This window comes from Parambassis ranga, chromosome 5 (genome assembly GCF_900634625.1).
Source record: "Parambassis ranga chromosome 5, fParRan2.1, whole genome shotgun sequence".
NCBI classification, from domain to species: domain Eukaryota; kingdom Metazoa; phylum Chordata; class Actinopteri; family Ambassidae; genus Parambassis; species Parambassis ranga.
The window spans coordinates 20,148,258-20,170,589 of NC_041026.1; the positions used below are offsets into that span (position 1 = coordinate 20,148,258).

A 22,332-nucleotide genomic window follows, 5' to 3' on the forward strand; every position below is an offset into this window, starting at 1 on the left:
CCAGTGATGGTCTATGACCAATCATCTTTCAGGACCCTCCCCTCAGGTGTTTGTGTGAGTCCACAATAAAACCTTTAAACTCTTAGTACACATTAGTGAAGTTTCATTCTTTGTCACAGCAGTGACTTTGATTTCAGCTGGAAAGAAGTTATTTAAATATATATGATTTTTTTGGATTTCCACCACAAAATATTACACTGTATGACTTCTCTCCTCAGCCTCTTGGAGCAGTGATAACATTATAGTCTGTACTGTTGTTGTGTGTCCAGTGACAGAGGACCTTGTGTGTCTGACTCAAGTGAACCACATGATTCATTCATCATGCTGAATGATGATCTTTTTGGTCAATGACATGGACACATAATGACTGTACTGCTAGCATATTACACTGTATTTAGAGACTAAAGATGTAATCACCACCCTGTGAGGTGAAAAGGACAACAGTCAGCTCTAGACTATGACAACACAAAGTTCACCAGTCATGAATACATCAACATACAACACATCTAAAACATTAGACTACAATAACTGCATCTGATAAAATGCAATTATTGTAGTTTAATGGAAGTATTATTGTAAAGTAGTAGTCTTATTGGAAAGATCCAAAATAGCAATAAATAAATTAATAATGAATAAATAAAAATAAAAAAATCGTTTTCTGGTAGCAACAGGTGAATTGATTGTAACCCAACATACCTGCTGCATGATGGCAAATCAAAATAAAGCTGACTTCACAAAATAACAGCCCAAACGAGAGTTTTAAATTTAAATATGAAATTAAGGTTTGTTTGTTTTTTAATCACCTTGTCAGTTCAGGAAATGAGACCAGGTGAGCAGCATAATATCACCTCTCTCTCCTGATCCTGTCCTTAATTCTATATGTGACACAAAGCATCTTAGTACAGTACCTAGTGAAGAACTGGGATAATGATCATTAAACAGACTGTTTATTTCTGAGCGGTGAGTGACTGTATTATGACCTCTGAGCAGTTACTCCTACAGGGTGGGGACTGCTCTGACCTCATTGTACAATGGTCTAAATATCTATTAGTTATTGTGGTTAATGATGTCATGCCACACGCTAACCCTTTAATGCAAAAAATATACAGTGCCTGTAATGACAACATGGCTGTGACCACAGATTAAACAGTGGGAAAAAACATCATAAATATAGACACCCTGTGTCTAGCACTGGTTATTTAACACACAGAGGGTTTGGCTTTGATGTAACAGTACAGTAATGTTCACATGTTCAAACATGCAGATCTTTGTCAGGTGAACCTGGTTTACAGCAGAACAGTTACAAAAAATAAAACTACATGCATGTTGTCCCTGCTCCCAAAAGTTACAACTACGTAGTTTGAGTTTAATTGCTCCAGCTGAAGCATTGCTTTGAATGCTGATGTGAAGGATTGCTAAATTGTTTGAGAATCAGCAACCTGAATTTATTTTGCTGAATCATGTAGAAAACATTTGAATATTTGGAAGATATGAAAGAGAAACTCTAACACAACTGACACTGCAAATCTTGACAAACCCAAAGTGATCCTGCCAAGATTTGCAGTGTCAAAATTGAAGGTGGTTTGCTTTGCAGCAATCAAACTAATTATTATCAAAAAGGATGGAGGCTGCTTCGATCGGCTGGATGAGTCATGAACTCACCTCACTGTCAAGAGAAAACAACGTGCTTCATGTCCATCCATCCATCAACTGAACTTTGCACTTTGCATTTATTCCACAAACACCACTTCATCCTATACCCTCAAGAGAATCGGCATCTTCAAAAAACTGTGCACCTGCTCACAGATGTGAGCCTGATCAAGTGTTCTATTTAATGAAATAAACAAAAAAAAACATATCCATCATCACACTAGGCAAAAGTGCAACAATCATTTGTTTAAATCCCAAACTTTATTTATTCTGCAGTGGGCTCCAACACAAAACCCTTTGTCAATTTTATAAACAATTTATGCAATGCATACAGTAACCCAACAATTATACTGTATGGAACAGTTTTCACATTGAACATCAAGATTTTTCAGAAAGCTTTTGTTGTGTATAAAAAAATCTAATCAAAGTCACAGATTTCTTTTTTTTTTATCACAAGACAAAATAATGTACCCAGCCGCACAGAGATATTTTCATGCAGAGGTCAGTATTTTGTAGTGACAGCTAATGAGTTTGATTCACATTATAGATGATATGTTTCTTTACTTTGTAAAAAAAAACACTATAGCTTCAAAATAAACACACTGATTACACAGTTTATTGATCCTCACAGTAAAGTATAAGTTGGATCAGACAAATGTCATCTAAACTGCTTTTTATGGATAAAGGCACATTGAATAAACATCTGGTACAGAACGGTACACATGGTTAGACTTCGAGGGTGGTAGCCTGGCGCAGGCAGAGGGCTGACTCTGAAGGGACGTCCTGACGACTGATCTCATTCCCATCCAGCCGCAGTGTAAGCAGTTTGGAGAAATTTGTCACATCCACAACACTGCAGAAACTTCCCAGAGTGAACTCTGCAACCACAGAACAGATCTTATCTTTACAAATTAAAAACACTTTGTAATGCAAAATATATTTAAAAATAAGTATCTCATTTTCATCAGTCATCTCATGACTAAAACTATTACATTTAAGATAGAATTTCTGGTTATGTAACGTTTGCCTCCCTCTTCTGGCAGTGAGAGTCAATGCACAAACACTGTTATAGTGTATAGAAACAAACCAACCTTGGACCTATGCTGACTGAGGAAATGCTTCACCATTGATTCTTCTACACCCCCACTGCATAATGGACTTTTGTTTGTTTTTGGATTGTAAAACGTCTAACATGCAGTTCCAAATAACACTATTATGTGGCATAAAAATGAAGTTTTTTCCCTTGATAGACCAGAACCATAACCCACTAACCTTTAATCTGATTGGCCTGCAGGTAAAGATGTTGCAGTGTGGTACTGACGACAGGGATTCTCTCCAGCTTGTTGAAGCTCAGGTCCAGCTCCACCAGCCCAGTCACATTAAAAGTATTAGAGGGGATGCCCTTATCTGTTAGCTGGTTGTGAGCCATCCTGACATACTGTAGCTGAGTGAAGCGGCCCAGGAAGCCCTCTGGTACAGAGTCAATGGAGTTATAATCCAGGTAGAGCTGATGCAGATGTTCAGGGAGACCATCTGGAATCTGTTAATAAAAATGCAACATGTTCACTCAAGATGGCTTGTTTGATTATTAGAAACATTTGCCAACAAGTATTCACAATTACTTTTGTCAGCTCGTTGCCACTGATGTCAAGCAGTGTGAGGGATTTCAGTGCCTTCAGTGATGTGCCCACATCTGTCACAGCATTATCATGAAGATGAAGGATAGTGAGGTTATCCATTCCCTCTAGCTCTACAGGTGTTACCTAGGCAACAGAAGCAATCATTTTAAACTCTAATATAAGGAATTAGAGGAGAGAGAATTGTGCAAAAGTATCACCTTTTCAATGTTGTTATGGTTGACTCTGAGGTCTCGCAGGGAGCGGGGAAGGTTTGAAGGAATGCTGGTCAAGTTGTTGTGGTGTAGATATAAACGCTGTAGTCCCTCCAGCTTTAGAAATACCTAAAAAACATTATGTAGATGTACATAATACATCCCCCCACACACACATTTGGACCAGCACTGCTGTGGCAGGGCCCTCGTGCCTGTGACAGGATGGAGGTTTACCTTCTTGTCAATGCGGTCAGATGTCAGCTGGTTGTGGTGCATCATGAGCCACACCAGATTGGTTGCATTGACCAGAGCTGAATTGGGCACAGCTGTGATGGCATTATTTTGGAGGTACAAGTATTTAACTCGAGAGGGGACGGTTGGCATTGCCGTCAGGCCCCGCCCATCACAGTACATGGCAACAGGGAAAGATGGGGGGCAGTCGCACTCCTCAGGACATTCTCCTCCTGCAATGCTGGCCTGCAGGGAGGCAAATGCTTGGCTCTGGCGGCCATACAGCCACTCTAAGGGGTCCTGGCCGTGGGAGAAAGAGAGCGGAAGCAGGGTAGACAAGAGGAAGACAACCACCAGGCACATGGTCACACAGTTCTTCACTGAAAACTAAGACAGAGAGAACAGAGAGACAGCAGCATTCAATGACAAAACAATTATAAAGTCATAAGCTTAGCCACAATAACAACATGAACATTCTGTTCATGGGGTCACTGACAGAAACGATGCATATAGAGGACAAGTTCCTCTGTTCCTGTGATATACAAGTCAAGAAATGGAAAAAAATGTGGATTAATCCACCAAATTCTTCACCTGCAGAGAATGTATTTGCAGAATGTATTTTGTTCCAAAAAGAACACAAATTTGACTGTAATCCTGCAGATGTTATTGAACACTTAAAGCAGCCAGATGTTGCCTGTGTTTTGATAATGTGACAACCTGCAGAGAGGAACATTCTTTGGGGTCTTAACACACCAGGGAGCCATACAGACATGCCAGAAATGTGGGAAAATATTCCCAAATCAAAACCCTCCCATATAATCATGTCATTCATCTGCTATAAGATTTACACACCTACCTGATCAGAGAGACTGGCCCTCCTTGTCCCCTTTCTCTCAGAGTGTGCTGAGGACTGAAGGTGGACGCTGAAACTTGAAAACTTGAAAAAAAAAACCCTTTCGTCCCCTCCCTGCTCTCCTTTCTGTTATGCCAGCCCCCTCTCCACCCCTCCTTCTGTTCCTGTGCTTTTGATTACTTCCACCCCCTTGTCCAGTTGTCTGCACCCCATTGTGTTAGTTCAGGACTGGCCCAGCACACTCCACTCTTTTTTTCCATGTGACTGATGTGGGTCTCAGGGATTGTTACCATCTGTGTGCAGCACAATCAGTCTCTCAGTGTTTTCACTTCCAGCTGAAACCCAAACTTTGTTTGACTTGTTGCTTTTTGAGGTTATTGTTGCTGTTCAGGCACCTGAGAGTCAACAGTATTATTTTACACCATGAGTGGGCACACTGCAGTTGATGTAATACAAGTGCAAACTTGGTACTGTGCAGTATTACAGCCAGCCTTTGGTGGCTTTTTATTTAAATCTTATGCCTGTGGTGACAAACTCAAACACACCGGACAATGTATACAAGGATCATTATGAGGAGGCTGGTTTCGCCAGCCAGTGTCCAAGGCTGGTAATGGTAGGGCCATTCATAACTCATCAGACATAGTGATCAGTCTGTGAGATTGATCAATTATAAGCAAGTGCTGCTTTGTTTGCAATTTGTCTATCTGCAGTGGTAGCTGGCTGAACTCTGTGCAGATGCCACATTGGAGGATGAGAGTCAGGGTCAGAATTTGAATAAGGGTCTGTAACAATATGATATAATAACATAGATGATCAGATATTATGAAAAGATATTCATTTTACAAAGCCTGACACACATTTGTACATTGGACCAACCCTCTTCACTCCTCTCCAACAACCTTACATGTTGTAAAGGGTTAAATGAAAACATGTGTGACAGTCTTCTTATGTTGTCTGTCTGGTCTTAATGTGGGCCTCTTCCTGCTCTTTGTATCTTCTCTCTAACTCCACCTTCAGCTGAACCCGGGCTCTCCTTTCACCATTATCTTTCATTTCTCCAAACATTTGTCAATTCCCTAAACAATTATATCACTTTTTTTCTCTTGGTCTGCAATAATCTTAATAAACACATTATAATGAGGTGTCAGTGCCTTATATAAGGAGCTGAGATGCTGCAAACATGAACATATGGAAGCATGAAATTTTTCTGTGTTTTGAAGATAAAGCTGCCACTTCTGGTGAAAGTGTTTTATTTAGCTAATTCACACTAACTATAGACCCACGGGCTTGTGTTTGTCTTCAGAGAGCCGCATACAGCCCACAGTGATCAGCATGCTGTGCGTGTTTCAGCCTTTGCTGTGACAGGTTGACTGTCTCCTGCAAAGAGTGTTAGATGAGAGGGTAACAGTAGTAATGTGGACTAAGCTTTAAGAGTTAACATTAACAGCCCATTTGTGTGTGTGTTTTTTCATGTATTCATTTCATCACAAAGAAGGGGTGATCAAAATAATAATTGATGGGTAAAGGAATAAAATATGCTCTGACAAAAATGTTATTAAAAAGGTGATGTATCTACATTTTTCTCAGCCCTTAAGCTTCATCGCTAAGATGAGCTAAGTGATGAGCACACAACACTTGGATGTCATCAACACATTTGTTAGCATATGGTATAAATATTTTCCTCAAACTCTCTTCTCTCTGTGGGTGATCAAAGTGTATGCCTGTCAACACAAAAGTGTCTTTGAAAAAAAGTGCCATGCACGTGATTTAGGTTTTTACGGTCTCACTGTAGCCATTGTGTCCGATGTTTGATTGTAAAATCCAGCAGAAAAGGGGAAAGGAAGAACAGATGTCCACGCTGGATTACAGCTGAAGGGGTAAGGGTTTATTCTGTGTGTTTGCAGGCATCCATGGACACCAGATGCAGAAGGGACCTGTCAGTGCATCCAAAAGCAGTCATATAATATTATTTTAAATATAAAAATTCATTGAAGAGGGTCACATAAGCTGTTTGTGTTTTGCCCAGTGACATGTGGCAGGTGTAAACGCATCAGTCACTGTTATGAGGTCACTTCTTCTTCCAATATAACATCAGAGATCTGCTTTAATGAGATGGTCAAAAAGATAAAAGTGTGTGTGTAACATACAGATAACATATCTACATAAACAGTCATAAAGTAATGTCAGTGTATGCAAGTTAACATTTAGAATTAGAGAAACTGAGTTTGAAGGCCAAACAGGAGTGGACTTTGGGTAGCTGCAAACACATCCAACCCCCACTCATATCCGTCCCACCATCCCTGAGCAGCACTGGGCAGAGATCAGAAGTTCAGACAGCTCAACCCTTTCAGCTCAGGAATGTCATAGCAATCGTCAAACTGCCATTTTAGCCACTCACCTGCAGAAAAAAAAGACACTCACACATGTATTATGTCATTTGTTAAATGTCTTTATATTTTATCTTAGCACTGAAACATGTTTTGCTGGGGGCCTGACATTCTCTTTCCTGGCTGTCATGCAGGTTTATATGAATAACATGTAATAATAAAAGCTTCTTCTCTTAAGTGTTATGTGGTCTACATAGTATGTTTATAAAAGGTGCAGATACACAAAATATAAAGCAGAAACAATAATTAACACCACTGCTGTTATCACTGTGTCACAGTGGAATCTGTGGCAACCTTCCTTTAACCATAGTTTACAACCTAATATTTGCTGGACACTAACCTAAACCTTAACCCTAACGTCCACATGCCTCAGCCCAGCTCTGAACCTTAACCAAAAACTAAAGCCTTGTGTGAACCAGATGGTTGTCTTTACAATGATTAATTTATGCACACACACACACTGAAACCACAACTACATCATGTCCTTTTGAAATGCTCCTGGCCTGCATCAGAACCTACACAACATAAAACATGAATTAATGTTGAAAAAGAAGAAGATGCAAAGATGTGGGATGATGGTCTTAGTAGTGCTGGGACTATGTGGCTCCATAAGGTAACTTGAACCATGGCACCCCAGGGCACAGGGGCAGCAAAACCATGTGATGGGAAGCAGATGTTCCTGTGGCGCAGACACACACACACACACACACACACACACACACACACACACACACACACACACACACACACACACACAGAAAGGGAGAGACAGAAGGAGTAATAAATCATGCACAGCTGTTCAAGATTACACCATGTCAAGCTCCTCATCTTTTTTCCATATTGATAGAAGCAGCAGCTCTTTTCATGTTAACATGTTGCAATTATGAGTTTAAGCTTGCTATAATTTATGATTTCTGATGCTTTCATACCTCTGATGCTCCAGATGCTGTAGAGGTGTAATAATAATAATAAAAGGATTATTAAGAATACGAATGATTACAATAACTTTATATATATATATGGCACACAGTACAAAGTGCTTCACAATTTGCAAAACTGAAAATGACAAATCTGGTGTAAAATAAGGTGTAAGTTGATTTCAGATCAAATATGTATTTATATGAATTAATCCATTTTATTCTTTCTGTTCCATATTTCATAATATTCATTTAAATGACAGAATACATAATATTTGTTGGTATTATTGAACCCCATACCAAACATATGTGCTGTTTATAAATGGGGAAATGAAGCCCCCTACTGTAAGCACAAGGAAATGCAATGATTTAGTTAAAAGGAAAGAAAGAAAGTAGGGGACATGACTTGAAAAAAAAAAATCTTTACTTTTATTGGTCTTTTTAAGTCTGCAACAGTACCTATTTTTAGCAGAACACTTCTAAAAATATCTTATACCAAATACCATTTGGCCATGCATCAAACAAAAAATCAATAATTTCCTCAGGAGGAGCATCAAAGCTTAAAGCCAGTCTAACGACAAACTTGTATAAAACAGCTTGAAATGTGTGAATATCCAACTGTATAGACAACGAACTGAAAAAAGGCTCATATAATAAAAAAAAATGACTTGCACTAAGTTTCAGGTCAAGACCAGACAGCTGTTTTGATCCAGTTACATTTGGCATGTCTCTACAACTTCTGACACGCTGTCTGAGAATCTACTCGCCAAACAGGTTGAGAACTGGTAGGAGCAGAGGACTTCAGCTAAATGGGATTATTTTTAAAAATGATGACTCATTAACACAGGAAATATTGTGTAATAATGACATACACTGATAACTGATCTTTGTGAGGTGGTGCTGTTTCTTAGAAGTCATTCAGATGATAGATCAGACTTTTTTTGGTTTTAAGGGGCACATTTTAGACATGGCTGTGTGTTATAAAGCATTTTCAAAATGTAATTACATACAGTTTGGTTTGTGATTATTTTTATTTGTTATTTTCAGTGGCACAACTTTCTGCATCTTATTTCTATGAATTACTGCACATTCATATGAGCATAGAGTCCAGTTTCACATTTCTAGAATTCTATCATGCAGCAGTCATTTGAATTGGTCCTCCTGTGTGTGTGTGTCCTAGCTGATCTTTGTTTATCCTTATGACTCTTCATAAAGGTTAGAGTAATTTAATTTAGATCTCCATCTTGTTTCTGACCCCACTTATCATCTGCTAATCACAACATGATGGTAAAAATGTGCAACACGCTGGCACAACCACAATGAAAGTAAGCTTTATAAAGAAGAATGTTTGCATAGCCACAGTAAGAATATGATCATTCCAGGCAGCGGTGACTTTGTATATGAGTGAGGTGAGTATATATGTGCCGAGCATGTTTCAGTGAAAAGTTTTAATGAGGAAACAGAGCCAATATGAAGGCAGGCCCTGTTCCCTGCTTCTTTTTAATGAGTAAAGCAGACAGAAACAGAGTAGAGAGGTGTGTAGAATGGTGAGGAACGCAGTGTGTAATGACTCCAAATACCTTGTCATGGTTTGAGTTTTATCTTTTCAGTATTCTGTTTGATTTCTACAGTTACTTTACCTGTGTTGCTTTTTTACTTCCTGTCACATTTAGCTCTGAGGCTAACCAAGATGGTAACCACTGACTGTATTGTACATTGTTTCACATTTAACATTTTGACCATTATGAATACTTCTTCTGGACACACTGTGCACATGCAACATACAACAGAGTGATCTGAGACATAGATCAGATCAGCCTGAGCAAGTGTATGTTAAACATACTATATTAAAACACTATAAGTGGTCAGTAGATGTGTTTACCATGGTAATATTAAGCACGCCTACATGAAACATTTTATTGTATCTAGCTGAACCGCACACATCAGTCTATCACTTTCTAAAGCTGGATGTCGTAACATTGAAAGTGCTGCAAAGCTTACATAATACATTCACATCCCCATCACCTCACAAAAGTGCTCACAAGTGCTTCTCATAAAACGTAGAGCCTTCATTATGAGTGTGATTCTGTGTGGTTTTCCTAGAGGGAGCTCTCTTCATGCTCTCATCGGGAGATACATATTTCTGGTGTTCCTGTTCTCCACCTTGCCTCTTTTCTCACAGTGCTCCCCTCATAGTTGGGGAGAAAGGAATCTGGAATCGTTTTTCTCTCCCCTCTGGTCAGATACTTGCAAAAGTTTCTTCAGCACATACACACACACACACACACACACACACACACGTGTGCAGTCAAACTCACACTAATAACACACATAAACACTTGTACACACAGAATGGTCTCTTTGGCTCCCCAGGTACTTTTGTGGTTACTGTGCCTCCAGGCAGAACACATACTGCAGACCCAGGCACACAGACACACACACACACACACATAACACATGCACAAAGGTGGATTTGAATTTTCTCATGGTTATTGTAAGGGTCTTCTAAACCAGAAGTCACATCTAAGTGCCCCCTGAGGTCCTCCATCTTTATTTCCTCTGTCAGTGTTTCTGTGCATGCTGGCTCCACGCTGCAACCCAACATGTTTCCACCAAATGTTGTGCGTTCAATTAAAGACTGAGAGGAAAATGGAAGAAGTGAGTGAGTGAAGATTATGGAGGAGGTCTGGGTGTAGGATGTGGGCAGCGTTTGAAGAAGAGGAATGTATCAGACAGTGGGCAAACATTGCCGGTAGCTTAAAAACACACACACACACAGAGCACTGACACAAAATCCCACAGAGCTCCTTAGGGTTTCTCCGTTCTGTAGCTCCTGATCAAATGGGTAAGTGTCATTTTGCTTTGTTTCTTTTCTGCCTCAGTTTCCTCTTTCTACACAGCAAAACTGGAAATGATGAAATGTTTAATTACAGTAATATCTTGGCAACATTCTGAGCATGTGCAACAAGCTGGGACTCATGCAGCAAACATGCTGATCAAGCCAAACCTCATGATGATGCAAACCTTTCCTACAAATTGCTGTGTACAGTACCTTGGTGTGTGTGTGTGTGTGTGTGTGTGTGTGTGTGTGTGCTTTCATGTAAACCTGCTCTGTGGGTGTTACTGTAACCATCATTGCAGGCAAAGAAAAAAAACAAAGTTTGAATGCAAAGAAGTGTGTGTGCACATGCAAACCTTGCTTGTGCAACAGTTTCATATTGTTTCCATTCATTTGAATCCAAGTGACTGATTATTGCACAAAGTTGCCATAAAAATAAGTTGTGGATTCACATAGAAACTTCAGTTTTAGGTGCTGTAAGTTGCAGTTGTTTGGCAGGTTTACTAAGTCCAGTGTGGGATGGTATGTTAAGGTCTTAAAGGTAGGGTAGGAGATTTCATTCTGATGCACTTTTTGTTGCGCACCAGAGAGGTACGTGCATGATGGCCGAAGTCACAGACCTCAGCTCGTCTTCAGGTAATGCGTGTCCATGTGAAGGGGAGGCGTGGCTTCGGGGTGAGCTCCGAGAGAAAGGGGCATGTGTTTACTTCTGGCTGACTCTCACTGAGTTTTCAAGATCTCCTACCCTACCTTTAGTAGTTTGTGATACCATGGAGGTCATATGGGTCAAAGCCTAAGAACTCTAAACCCAAAGCTCTAGATGATATCATTGTATTGTCATTCATATTAACATAGTTTTACATTTTGCTGACTAATTTTGAGCTAATTCAAAATTAGAATGATTTACTGTGTGAATTCTACTCTTATCAACATTCATATACTAACAAACAGTAAATGATGTAAAAGAAAAAAAAATATCTTTCACAGCAAGGTGCCTGTGATGTCACAGTGTTTGTTGGTTTGGCTGATGTTGGTAGAGAGTCACAGATAAAGATCAAGAAATAGAGGAAATAGACACAAGTGTGTGTGTGTGTGTGTGTGTGTGTGGTGTATAGAAGTGTATTTTTGGCACAATTTTTCAGCCTTGGAGGTTGGCTATTATTTTGGCAAACGACTCCGAATTTTATGTTTCCTTATATTTTCCATTTAAAAACAAAAGGATAACTTAATAACACTATGCAGCTTTTTTTAGTTCTCCTTACCTGTGACAGTATAGTTTGTCTTAATGTTTGTCTCACCAGTTGACTCCATGGCTCTCCTGTGCTGTGGCGTGCTGATTCTGCTGGGTGGTGTTGCTTTTAGCTCGGCCACTGTGGAAGACGGCTTTGACTATGGAGGTGTTCCTCTGTGGATTAACCGTCTGCTGGGTGAGCCCAGCGTGATTAGCCTGCAGGGCCGGATGGACCCGGCCTGGTTTCGAGCTAACAACCCTCAAATCTGCCCTGAACAGTGTGACTGTCCCATTCAGTGGCCCACAGCACTGTACTGTGAACGCAGAGGTCTGGCTCATGTCCCTGACCACCTGCCACACAGAACTCAATACCTCTTTCTACAGGTAGGAAAAACACTGACACAGGCGCTGAGCATGTGTTTACCTTACAGTGGTCTCCCACTAACCAGCAGCGGCTTTTCATTTCCTGCACATGTCTTACAGTAGCTGATCTCCACAGCACTATTCCTACAGATTTGTTTAATATCACATCAGATATTGTTCCTTCGGTTTCCAGGGTAACAACATCACATCTCTGTCCTCCTCTGTCCTGGGCAACATTACTGGTCTACGCTGGCTCATCCTGGACAACAACCAACTGAATAGCGACCAGCTGGAGCAGGCCGCCCTGCAGAACCAGACACAGCTGTGCTACTTTTTTGCTAACCGCAACCACCTGAGTTCAGTACCCAGTGCTCTACCCACTGGACTGAGACAGCTGCGACTGGCCCACAACCAAATCAGCAGCATCAACCCAGGAGCTTTTCAGCACCTGCAGAACCTGACGCTGCTGCTGCTGCAGGGAAACAGGCTGCAAACCATCACTGAGGGAGACCTCAAAGGTAGCATTATGTGTCATTTCCTTGCTGTGTACATGCAGAGAGGGGGTGATGGGAGTACTCTCTTATATGGACACAGGCAGTGTGGCACTGTTGTTGAGTCCATCTACAATAATGTGCTTGATGGAGGCGTTCCACACCTGCAAAGAAGTTTTTTAAATAATATATATTTGCTGACACACTTCTTCCTCTGTACAGTTGTATGTCCACACAATATATAGTGTTTTATATTGAGTGATATATCTACCTGTCAGAATGTTTGCATGTGTTTATGTGAGTCTCCTGTTGTCTCATAGGTCTGATCAGTCTGAACCTGTTGGACCTCAGTGGAAATCAGTTTCAAGCTGTCCCCAAACATTTACCTGCCTCCGTCCAGCAGCTCTATCTGTCAAACAACTCTCTCTCTGGACTGGGTGAGAACAGCTTTGTGGGATTTCACAACCTCAAATATCTGCGTCTAAGTGGCTGTGGCCTGCAGAACAGTGGCATCCATCCCAGTGTCTTCAACTCCTCCATCCTGGTGGAGCTGGACCTTTCTTATAACAACCTGACCACCATCCCCATGGTCCCCAGCACCCTGCAGTACCTCTACTTGGAGGCTAATGAAATACAAGGTGATGTACAAAGAAAACATGCATTTACACACAAACACAGACACAGAATTTACATAGTGAGGTATTATTCACACATGATCATACATCTTAGCATTAAGTAAGTTAATACTATGTGACTGAACACTTGGGGAAGTCTTTGAAACCCTGCTGGGATGGAGAAGAAGAAATGTGGAAAATCTGACAGGAAGCTAGCCCTCAGATTCGGACAGGGGTGGGACTGAGACTGGGTGGCAACTGGGTGAGGCCAGTCGGAGATGGAATCAAAAAGGGAGGAGAGAATGAAGGCAGGGCAGAGACTTTGAAGAAGGAATGGAAAAAAGGAAGCGAGGAGAGGGTGGAGGACAGAATCAGAAAGGGGGAATGGTGGTTGGTTGGATGTGTTATGAGAACATCTGTGATGGATTCAGAGGTAAGAGTGCCAGATGAGCCAGAAGCACATGCTGTTCCCCTCTTCAGTCTCTCTTTTCCTCTCTCTCTATCTGTCCCTCACTGTTTTTTTAAACAGACAGTTGTACTACTGTACAATATATCACAGAGCAGCAGCTGTGCATCCAGTAGCCACGTCCATCTACCGGCAGTCGGCATTTAGGTTCGGGGTGTCTGGCAGAGTGAATGTGAGCCCTTGTTTCTCATTCTCTGATGCAGCAGACAGTCAGGCTGTGTACCCATTACTAGACAGACAGACAGACAGCAAAACACTTCCCTAATAACATACACCTCATCGTCTAGCTAGAAGCACAACAGCTACCACAGTTGCTGTCTGCCAAAGCCGACAGTCTGGGCTGAGAGTAGGAGCTCTGCTACTGAGATGCCAAAGTGAAAACAAATCGGGGGTGCTGTGGTCCTTCACCTCCGTTTTAACCGCAGCACCTGTAAGAGTCCAATGTTAAAAACAGGCGCCATGAGAGGACATTTGCAGGGAGAACAGAGCTGCTTTGACAACGATTATAATGTGACTGACTGATCTTAATCATTTACACATGATAAACATATGGTACATGATGTGAAATCAAAGGTCTGTCCTGCTCACAGTGTCTTGGCAAGACAGCTACAATCAGATGGCTGTCAAACTAATAAATATCCTTATGTCTGTGCACCACAGAGTTCAACGTCACCAGCTTCTGCAGAGAGGTGGGACCTTTGTCCTACTCCAGGATGAAGGTCCTCCGACTGGATGGAAACAAAATGTCCTACCATCAGCTGCCTCCTGACTGGATCTTCTGCCTAAGAGTGCTTCAGAATATTTACATTTGATGTCACCTCCAAATCATGACTAAAATAAAGTGCTGTATATGACTGGCTAACCTCATCCAGTGTAAAAAAAAGTACCGGTAACCATGATTTTACTTTGTAACACACATCATTTGTTAATAACTATTGTGCAGATAGAAGAAAAACTGATCTGCAAAACATGCCAAAGTTTGAACTTTACAATAAGCTAGTGTTATTTTTTGGTATTGCAAAAAAAGAAAAAAAAACTTTCCTAAGCCATCAGTGCAGTCCCATTTCTCCCATTCATCCAAGTTCTGCCTCATCAGTCTTGTACATCTGTGTGTTATTACTGAACACGAACAGTAACAAACCTCTCGTTTTGAATTCACTGAATACTGAAAAGTGCTCTGGTTAAACTGAGCTGTCCTAGGGAAACATGTATGAATCTGACTCAGTTAACAGGAAAGTGTTAATCAGTCACATATGAAGCTTGGTGGAAAATGGTTTTGATGAAGTTTTCCAAATTCTGTAAACCTTTGGTTTTTAATAAACTTGTTATTACATTAAACTTTGTCTGTGCTGTTTGCAAATAAATATACTCAACATGATGTAGCTCAGCATCTAACCAAACAAGCTTAAATATTGAGGCTATAAAAGAGGCACTTTTAACCTCCAGACTTTCAACCTTTAATCCAGGTTCTGTTCTATTTCATTTCTTTCACTTCACACTGCTGTTTTACACAGCTTTTACTTTCTGTAATGAGCTTTAGGCCTAGATGAGTCAGGTTACCAGGTTAGGTTTAGAAAAGGACATCTTAATTTGGGTCTAGGTTACTATTTAATTAAAGCAATGTGACGGAATATTGGTAAATTTGGACTGAACTTCAAATGTAACTGTGATCATCAATGAATATCATGAATACAGTGAGATATAGATTTCATTGACAAACATGAGGTTAATACTGCCAAAAAGGATGGAATAACAACTACCTAATGTCTACACAGACAATAAAAACTACTATAACTTGTACAAGGAGACATGATTCAATTTCATGTTTTCTTTATTTTTTTAACCATCCTACCATTTTCTGTATTATTACATAATGTGTTTTTGGTTCATTTATTGGAACACGTTTCGATAATTTGATAAGTCAGTTCAAAGATTCCAGAAAGTTCCTCTCTCTCTGTGCCATGTTACCAAATCCACTGCCATATTTTCCATGTCCTACAAGTGAGTGTGTTTGGTGTTGTGATTAAACCTGTGCTATGTCTGGACCCACTTTTTACAGGGGCAGGAGTCACTCACTCTGAGTTACCACAAAAGTCTGTGTTTTTTTTCTGTGAGTAAGTTTGTTCCAGTGACGACAAGCCGGCAGCCTTCTGGGTACGCATGAAGTCATGGAGGAAGGAGACAGAGCGGGGAGACACTGCTCACTGGTTACTGCTGAGAGGCTGTAAACACAAGTTACATCATGATGTTTTGAAGGAACAGTCTGAGAATGTGATCAGACAATTGATACTGCTCAACTACTTTGATTGTGTGACTATAGACCTATGCTAGCTGTCCTCTTGTTTACCTATCGGCTGCTGCAGAGTCTTTCATCACACCTCCTCATGCATGTGGTATTCCCCTTTCACATTTAACAACAAACCCACTAAGACCCTTTTAACATCATAACTGTTCCCTGAGAAGTGGTACCACCGGCATTCCCCGGTCGAATGACTGCACCTAGACTGATTATGACACCTGGGAGTGCAGTTTGAACCTGTTTTCCCATGTGTCCACCATAGTGAGCACAAATTCCACCTGTCTCCATTCATTTAACATTGAGTTTAAGGAGTAACTGGCTTTAATGCTGCTTATATTCTATAAAAACCTGTTGTCTGGTGGCTCATTCATAAGGCTGAAGTCATGGGTCAACAGTCATACATCATTTTCTAACAGATTTCATACTCCTGCTACTTCCAGCATGAAGGGGGTGTGGAAACTCTCCAACAACAACACTTTGGTGAGGTTTTTGGGAACCATCATGGTTTGGGTCACGGTTAAAAGAAACATTATTGTTGTGGGAACCAAGACTGGTGTTAAAATGAAGTGTTTCGTCTACCCATCTATCCAGCCTGCCCTGCCATCAGTAACATAACCCCAGTTTTTGACTTGCAAATAAAGCGTCATTATTATTACAGACACTCAGAGGGAACTGTCCTAGTAAATGGGTCATAGCAACCCACTCACCAAAAAAAAACTATTTTTTTTTATGGGAGGACCATCTCACTGCAGGCTTTGCATTTCACTATCAACTTTAAGTTGTATTTTTTCAGACTGTAAATCCATCACTCTCGCACACTTAAAGCAGACCTCTATCACATTCCTCATTTTCAGAACCATGAAGCTCTGTTTTCCAAAGTTCCAAAGTGAGGCACAGATTTATTAGCAGCAACATTACTGGTATTTTGTGCTAAACCACATTTGAAATATGGTACATAGTTTGTATTAGTGAAACCCTCACTTGTGTCTCTAAACCAAGTGAGAAGATGCAGATGTAAGCTTTTAGAACCTGCCAGCTGGCTGAGGTTTGCACAGCAGGAGGAGGCACTGTGGAGCCAGATGGCAACGTGGTACCTGAAGGGCTGCCTGGCAGGTCCCACAGGAATGAACCACTGGCTGAATAAAGGTGCTTTTCTCTTGTGGGCATTCGGTCATTCTTCTTAATAGCTGATCACTAATAATAATCACTAATTTTTCCATCAGACCCACTCATTTGCTGAAAAAAAATTAACATGGAAAATATCCTACAAATAATGTTTAAACGGATCGACATCTGTTTCAAATTAAAAAGGAGCTCAAAGCATGACCTTTTATTATATTTTAGCTTTTGATCTGTTTTTATTCATCAATCATGAGAAAGAAGAATGGGGATTTCATATTGGTTTAGAAGTATAATACTGACTAGCAGAATAAAAATCTAGCTGGTGGAATCATTAAAGCTGGCCGTTCCTCTCCTCTGAACGAACCTCTGCCTTGGAAACCACCAGTCAAAACAATTCTGCTATGAAGATCCCTGCGGTGTCATAACAGCAGCATAAAGAGCTGCAGAGCTCAGGAGCCCTTACATATCACATCCCACTGTCCACAGATACACACTTTATACGCAACTGTCCTCTAATGTTAGACATTAACTGGTCAAACCACCAACAACTCGTTAAAACGGATGGTTTAGAATATCATGCTAATTTATTCACTGCTATTAATAATCTGTTTAGCAGTGTTACATTTTCCAGATGCCTCTTAGTTGCTTCTTGATTTGTTCTCCATTTCTTTCCAAAAAAAAATCTGCTACTGACAGTGCTGCTGAAAAACAAATTCATGTGACAGACTGTCTGAGTCTAGGACTGAGTCTGCAGTTCCACAGGTTTTAGCATTTTAGCATCTGTTGGCTCATTGTTTTGATTTAATGGTCAACAGTTTAGCTATTTTCGTTCACCTCTTCATCAGCCTCATTTTGCATTTGGTTTAAAGAAGGGATAATAACCGGATTTCATTAAACCATCCCTGGTTTGAGGCTGTAGTCATCTCAGCCCAGATACAGCAGGTCAACCTGGACTAATTACAAAATATATACCTTATTTCTGTTTGTGCTTACAATGAATTTAACCAGTTCATTACCAAATTTTAGCTAGTCTGGGTTAACCACTCAGATTCAAGCCAAAATTTGGCATCATAATGTACTATGGGAGTTTTAGCCAGCTTTCCTCTAAAGATTTGTTTTCTGTTGCACTACTGACACCCTGACTGTTTTAGCCCGGACCTATAACATCAGTTTTCTTGGCCTCAAAAGTAACTAATGGATAGTTTGATGGTCTTGAACAGAGGACTAACATACAGACATGATGGGACCTCCCAGTTATGTGGTGCTGGGCGGAGAAATTGCCTCCAAATCCAATGCAGACTTGTATGGCTCTTGTGGTTTTGGCGAGATGACTGAGGAAGCCGTTACATTTACAGGCCTGTTTACAAGCAAGACTAAGACCTCCAGCCCTCTCATTAGACACACACACACACACATAAACACACACACATTTGCTGATTGGGCTGTCTTGTCTTTCCTGTACGGTCTAGGTGGGTGGTGGTGGTGGTGGGGTTTAGTCTATGAGTCCTCCATATACAGAGCTGCAACAAGTCTTTGTTTTAAAACAGAGGAAGCTGAAGCCTTTGACCTTCATTAAATCTTCTCTTATGCCTCAGCCAAGGAAATGAGCAATAAAGAGTTTTTGTAAGAATGCTAAATTTAGCTTCTGCTCTCTTTCCACAGTGATGGTATCAGACATGAGAGTGACATAAAGGATCTGTTTGCAGTTTGCCTGAAAAGGACTGTTTACAAGTGTTTACAAGTGGTTTTCCCACAGTCCCTGCACTCTGCACTACCAGGACATTTTCTCAAGATTGTGTTTAGCCAGCTGATCATTCAGTACAACTCAGAGTCCAGTAAGTAGCTGTGGTTTTCCTTTTTTTATTTACCTATGTGACACTGTTATCACAAAACTTTGACAGAGCTTGGAGGCAGCTGTGTCAGAGTGGTTAAAGGTGTTACTGTAGATGTGGCATTCAGGGTCCAGGCTGAAGTTCGTATGTGTGAACTATGCGCATTGCGTGTGAGAGAGGAGTTTGACCTCTTATGGAATCTGTATCAGACATTCCTTATTTAGGCTCATATGTGAAACACATGAAGCTTATGGACATGTGTAAACACGTATTCACACCTGTCCTGACTTATGAGCCTAAATGCACGGCAGGTCGTCAAACTTCAGATTTCGAGGCAGCGTGCATAGCAGTCAGTGTGAAAGACACCTTCAGGACTCGTTTTCAACAGCTCAGTTGGAACCTTTAACCGGTGTTATTCCAACAGCCTAACTGGATTGCTAGCTATGGCAGGCTCTTTTTAGCAAAACAGAAATGAAAAAGAAAAAGAACGTCTATGTCTCACTGGTGATCCAGTGTTCAAAAGTGTAAAAACACTAAAAAAAACATTATTTGTTGTACAGAAACCAAATGTGAAGTGATGCTTACTGAGAGGGCTCATAAATCCTGCAGGAGATGCAGACAAGAAGAAGCTGTGTAGCGTGTGTGTGTGTGACATCACAAAAACGAGCTGGAGTTGTGCATCTCTTAGTGACTTCAGATGAAAGGAAGATATACGGTACTTCATAGTTTATACAGTAGATTTTTTAGATTTACTCTCATAAACAGCTGTGATCCATTATGAAGCACTGATTAAATTCAGATACAGTTAAAATAAATAAAGCGAGTTAAACAAAACCGAGTATCATCTCTGAACCACATGAAACCCACAACTTTCTTAGAAAGTATGGAGTTTAAACAGGACTTAACTGCACACTTGATGCCATTAAAGGATGTCACAGTTAACACACATTCCTTGGTAAGCATATGATCAAAACACAACCATTACATTCACCACACCAATGTGTAATAATAAACATTTTGTCTTAATTTGTTTTTGTTGTTTTTAGTTTTTAATGTGGTTTTACTGTTACAATGACCCTGCATTAAAGACACACAAGGTGTGTTCCTGTTAATTCATTGACAGTTTTTGATTGATAAAACGAAAGGCTGTCATTGTGTTAGCACAGATGTAGTAAAAGCTTGAAGACTGCAGCTTATCACAGAGTGAAGTGTCAGTTTTTGTTTTCACATTTCATCTGCTGTTTATGCGCTAAATCCCTTTATTTATTATTCCTATAAATATTCTTCATTGTTTCGACTGAAAGACAATGTTTATTCGTGATCCGTTCAATAACAATGACAGAGTGATTCATGAGACAGATTTGTATTAATATAAAAACATTCATTTGCAAACACAAATACAAAACTGTAAAATCTGGGTTCTGACATCTGCCAGGTTGGTGTTTGGATTGTGACTTTACTTTAGGAAAAGGAAAGTGGGCGCAGCCGGCAGATGTAGGTATGTATACAGAGCGCTAGCAGGACACTGCATCATCCTGTTTCTGCAGAAATAGATCATAAAGCTGTGTGTAAATGTTGGGGAGAATATTAGCATTTCTCTGGCTGCACTTCCTCTGGGAAAAGTTCTGGCTGAAGCTCATGCGTGTCTCTTTTAAACTAAACAGTTCAATCATCCAAATCACTCTGTAGATGACAGAACAGGCCATTCTTGGAACATTCTCAGATTATTATACACAACATTCATTTGGGGCTCAAGTCTGAGGCTGCATCGCCCTCTCCATCTGCTTGGAAAACAGCTGCCCCAACACTGACAACAACTGCTGCCCTGAAAGATTTCCTTTAGTAAGGCTTTAGGCTTTCTGCCCTATATCACTTTTCTTGAATCAACAGGTTGAATTCAGCACAGAGAACTAACATCTGACCGTCTCTGTCCAGGCTCTGTGTGTATCTGGGTGCTGCGGACCAAGCAGTTACATTCCACAGGTCATATGACTCAGTTTCCACATGCAGAATTATCCTCACAGTTTCAGCTCAACATCTATGCAATGCCACCTCATAGTTATAAAAAATATAGGAAGCCCCATATTATGATTTTGTTTCAATTCAAAAAACTGGACTGTTACATAGAGAAGAAAATGAAGTCCTACAACAGTGGAAGTGTCCAGTATTTGTGACATCACTAATCTGACTGTATCATGTGGTTGTTTGAGCTTCTGATTTGCGGCTCATTTTCCTCCCTTCTTCATTTGTCGGCCACCTCTGTAGAGAGAGCACTGCAGCCACAGAGCAGCTCCTGTCACAGTTACTGTCAGTCTCAGGCCAAACAGTAGCAGCATACCAACAATTTGTGGCAGACCACCTCGTTCAGCCAGTGACCTCACTTTTATTTACAGGATATTCAATCTAAACATGCATTTATCTTCCATTTTTAATGCAAGTCTGATGATATAATATCATGATCATTATACAACAAAGACTAAACAAGATCATGAAACGTTGTCAATGACCAACTATTTCCAATGATGTCATTCTTGAAGTGAAACTTTTACAGAGAAATGAGGTCGCTGCTGTTGATCAGAGGAGCTGAGTCAATACAAAGGTTTCTTGCACATTTTTAATGGTAGCAGAGAGATGAGAGAGAAACAGCACCCACCCAATGAGTGACGTGTTTGTTACAAACTATTTCAGCTCTCCCTCTCTCCATCTCTCTGTCTGTCCTTTCTTTCTCCTATTTGTCTAACTACCCATTCCTTTTCTAGCTGGGACCAGTCCAGTCCAGATGTTTGGCCCAGCTGAGCTCAGTGTCCCGAATCTGATGACTGACCGAGGAGGAGACAGGAGTGCAGTGAAAGTGAGGGAAGCAGGGGAAGGAGATGTGTATACATGTGTGCACTGATCCACACATATGTTCTCCTCATTAACGCTCGGCTTCAGCTCACGCTGCAGGAATGCAGGGCTACAAACACATGTCCAACTCCTAGCCCCCAGTGACATATATGCACACACACACACACACACACAGGCTCTACACTTTGTTAATCATAGTGTCACCCAGCCTTACTTCCTGAAAGCTCCAAAAACAAGCCTCTGCTGGACCTTCAGGAACCAGACTGCTGGAGATTCCTAAAGAAAGAATCTCAGCCTGGACTTTTAACTGACACAGAAAAGATGCCATGGAGTCAGTGGTGAGATGCTGCTAATGAAAA

General features: G+C 40.7%; 2 protein-coding genes across 2 annotated transcripts; one reads left to right on the forward strand and one right to left on the reverse strand.

Moving 5' to 3' along the window:
* Window positions 1-2,280: 2,280 nt before the first annotated feature.
* Window positions 2,281-4,639, reverse strand: fmoda (fibromodulin a). The gene is made up of 6 exons (XM_028404949.1): window positions 4,569-4,639; window positions 3,716-4,099; window positions 3,488-3,610; window positions 3,273-3,413; window positions 2,923-3,190; window positions 2,281-2,528 (listed from the first exon to the last, which is right to left on the reverse strand). The coding sequence occupies exons 2-6, from the start codon at window positions 4,073-4,075 to the stop codon at window positions 2,377-2,379; spliced, it is 1,044 nt and encodes a 347-aa protein (XP_028260750.1). The 5' UTR covers window positions 4,076-4,099; window positions 4,569-4,639; the 3' UTR covers window positions 2,281-2,376.
* Window positions 4,640-12,017: 7,378 nt separating this feature from the next.
* Window positions 12,018-14,685, forward strand: LOC114435320 (lumican). Its single transcript, XM_028404948.1, has 4 exons — window positions 12,018-12,323; window positions 12,496-12,820; window positions 13,114-13,431; window positions 14,534-14,685. Exons 1-4 carry the CDS (start codon window positions 12,018-12,020, stop codon window positions 14,683-14,685), a joined length of 1,101 nt encoding a protein of 366 aa, XP_028260749.1.
* The last annotated feature ends 7,647 nt before the right edge of the window (window positions 14,686-22,332 follow it).

Coding starts and splice junctions, on each gene's coding strand:
- fmoda (XM_028404949.1), bottom strand. CDS start 4,075: ATGTGCCTGGTGGTTGTCTTCCTCTTGTCTACCCTGCTTCCGCTCTCT. Junction 3,414..3,487: donor ACCATAACAACATTGAAAAG/GTGATACTTTTG, acceptor TCTGTTGCCTAG/GTAACACCTGTAGAGCTAGA. Junction 3,191..3,272: donor GTGGCAACGAGCTGACAAAA/GTAATTGTGAAT, acceptor TTTTATTAACAG/ATTCCAGATGGTCTCCCTGA.
- LOC114435320 (XM_028404948.1), top strand. CDS start 12,018: ATGGCTCTCCTGTGCTGTGGCGTGCTGATTCTGCTGGGTGGTGTTGCT. Junction 12,324..12,495: donor CTCAATACCTCTTTCTACAG/GTAGGAAAAACA, acceptor TTCGGTTTCCAG/GGTAACAACATCACATCTCT. Junction 12,821..13,113: donor CACTGAGGGAGACCTCAAAG/GTAGCATTATGT, acceptor GTTGTCTCATAG/GTCTGATCAGTCTGAACCTG.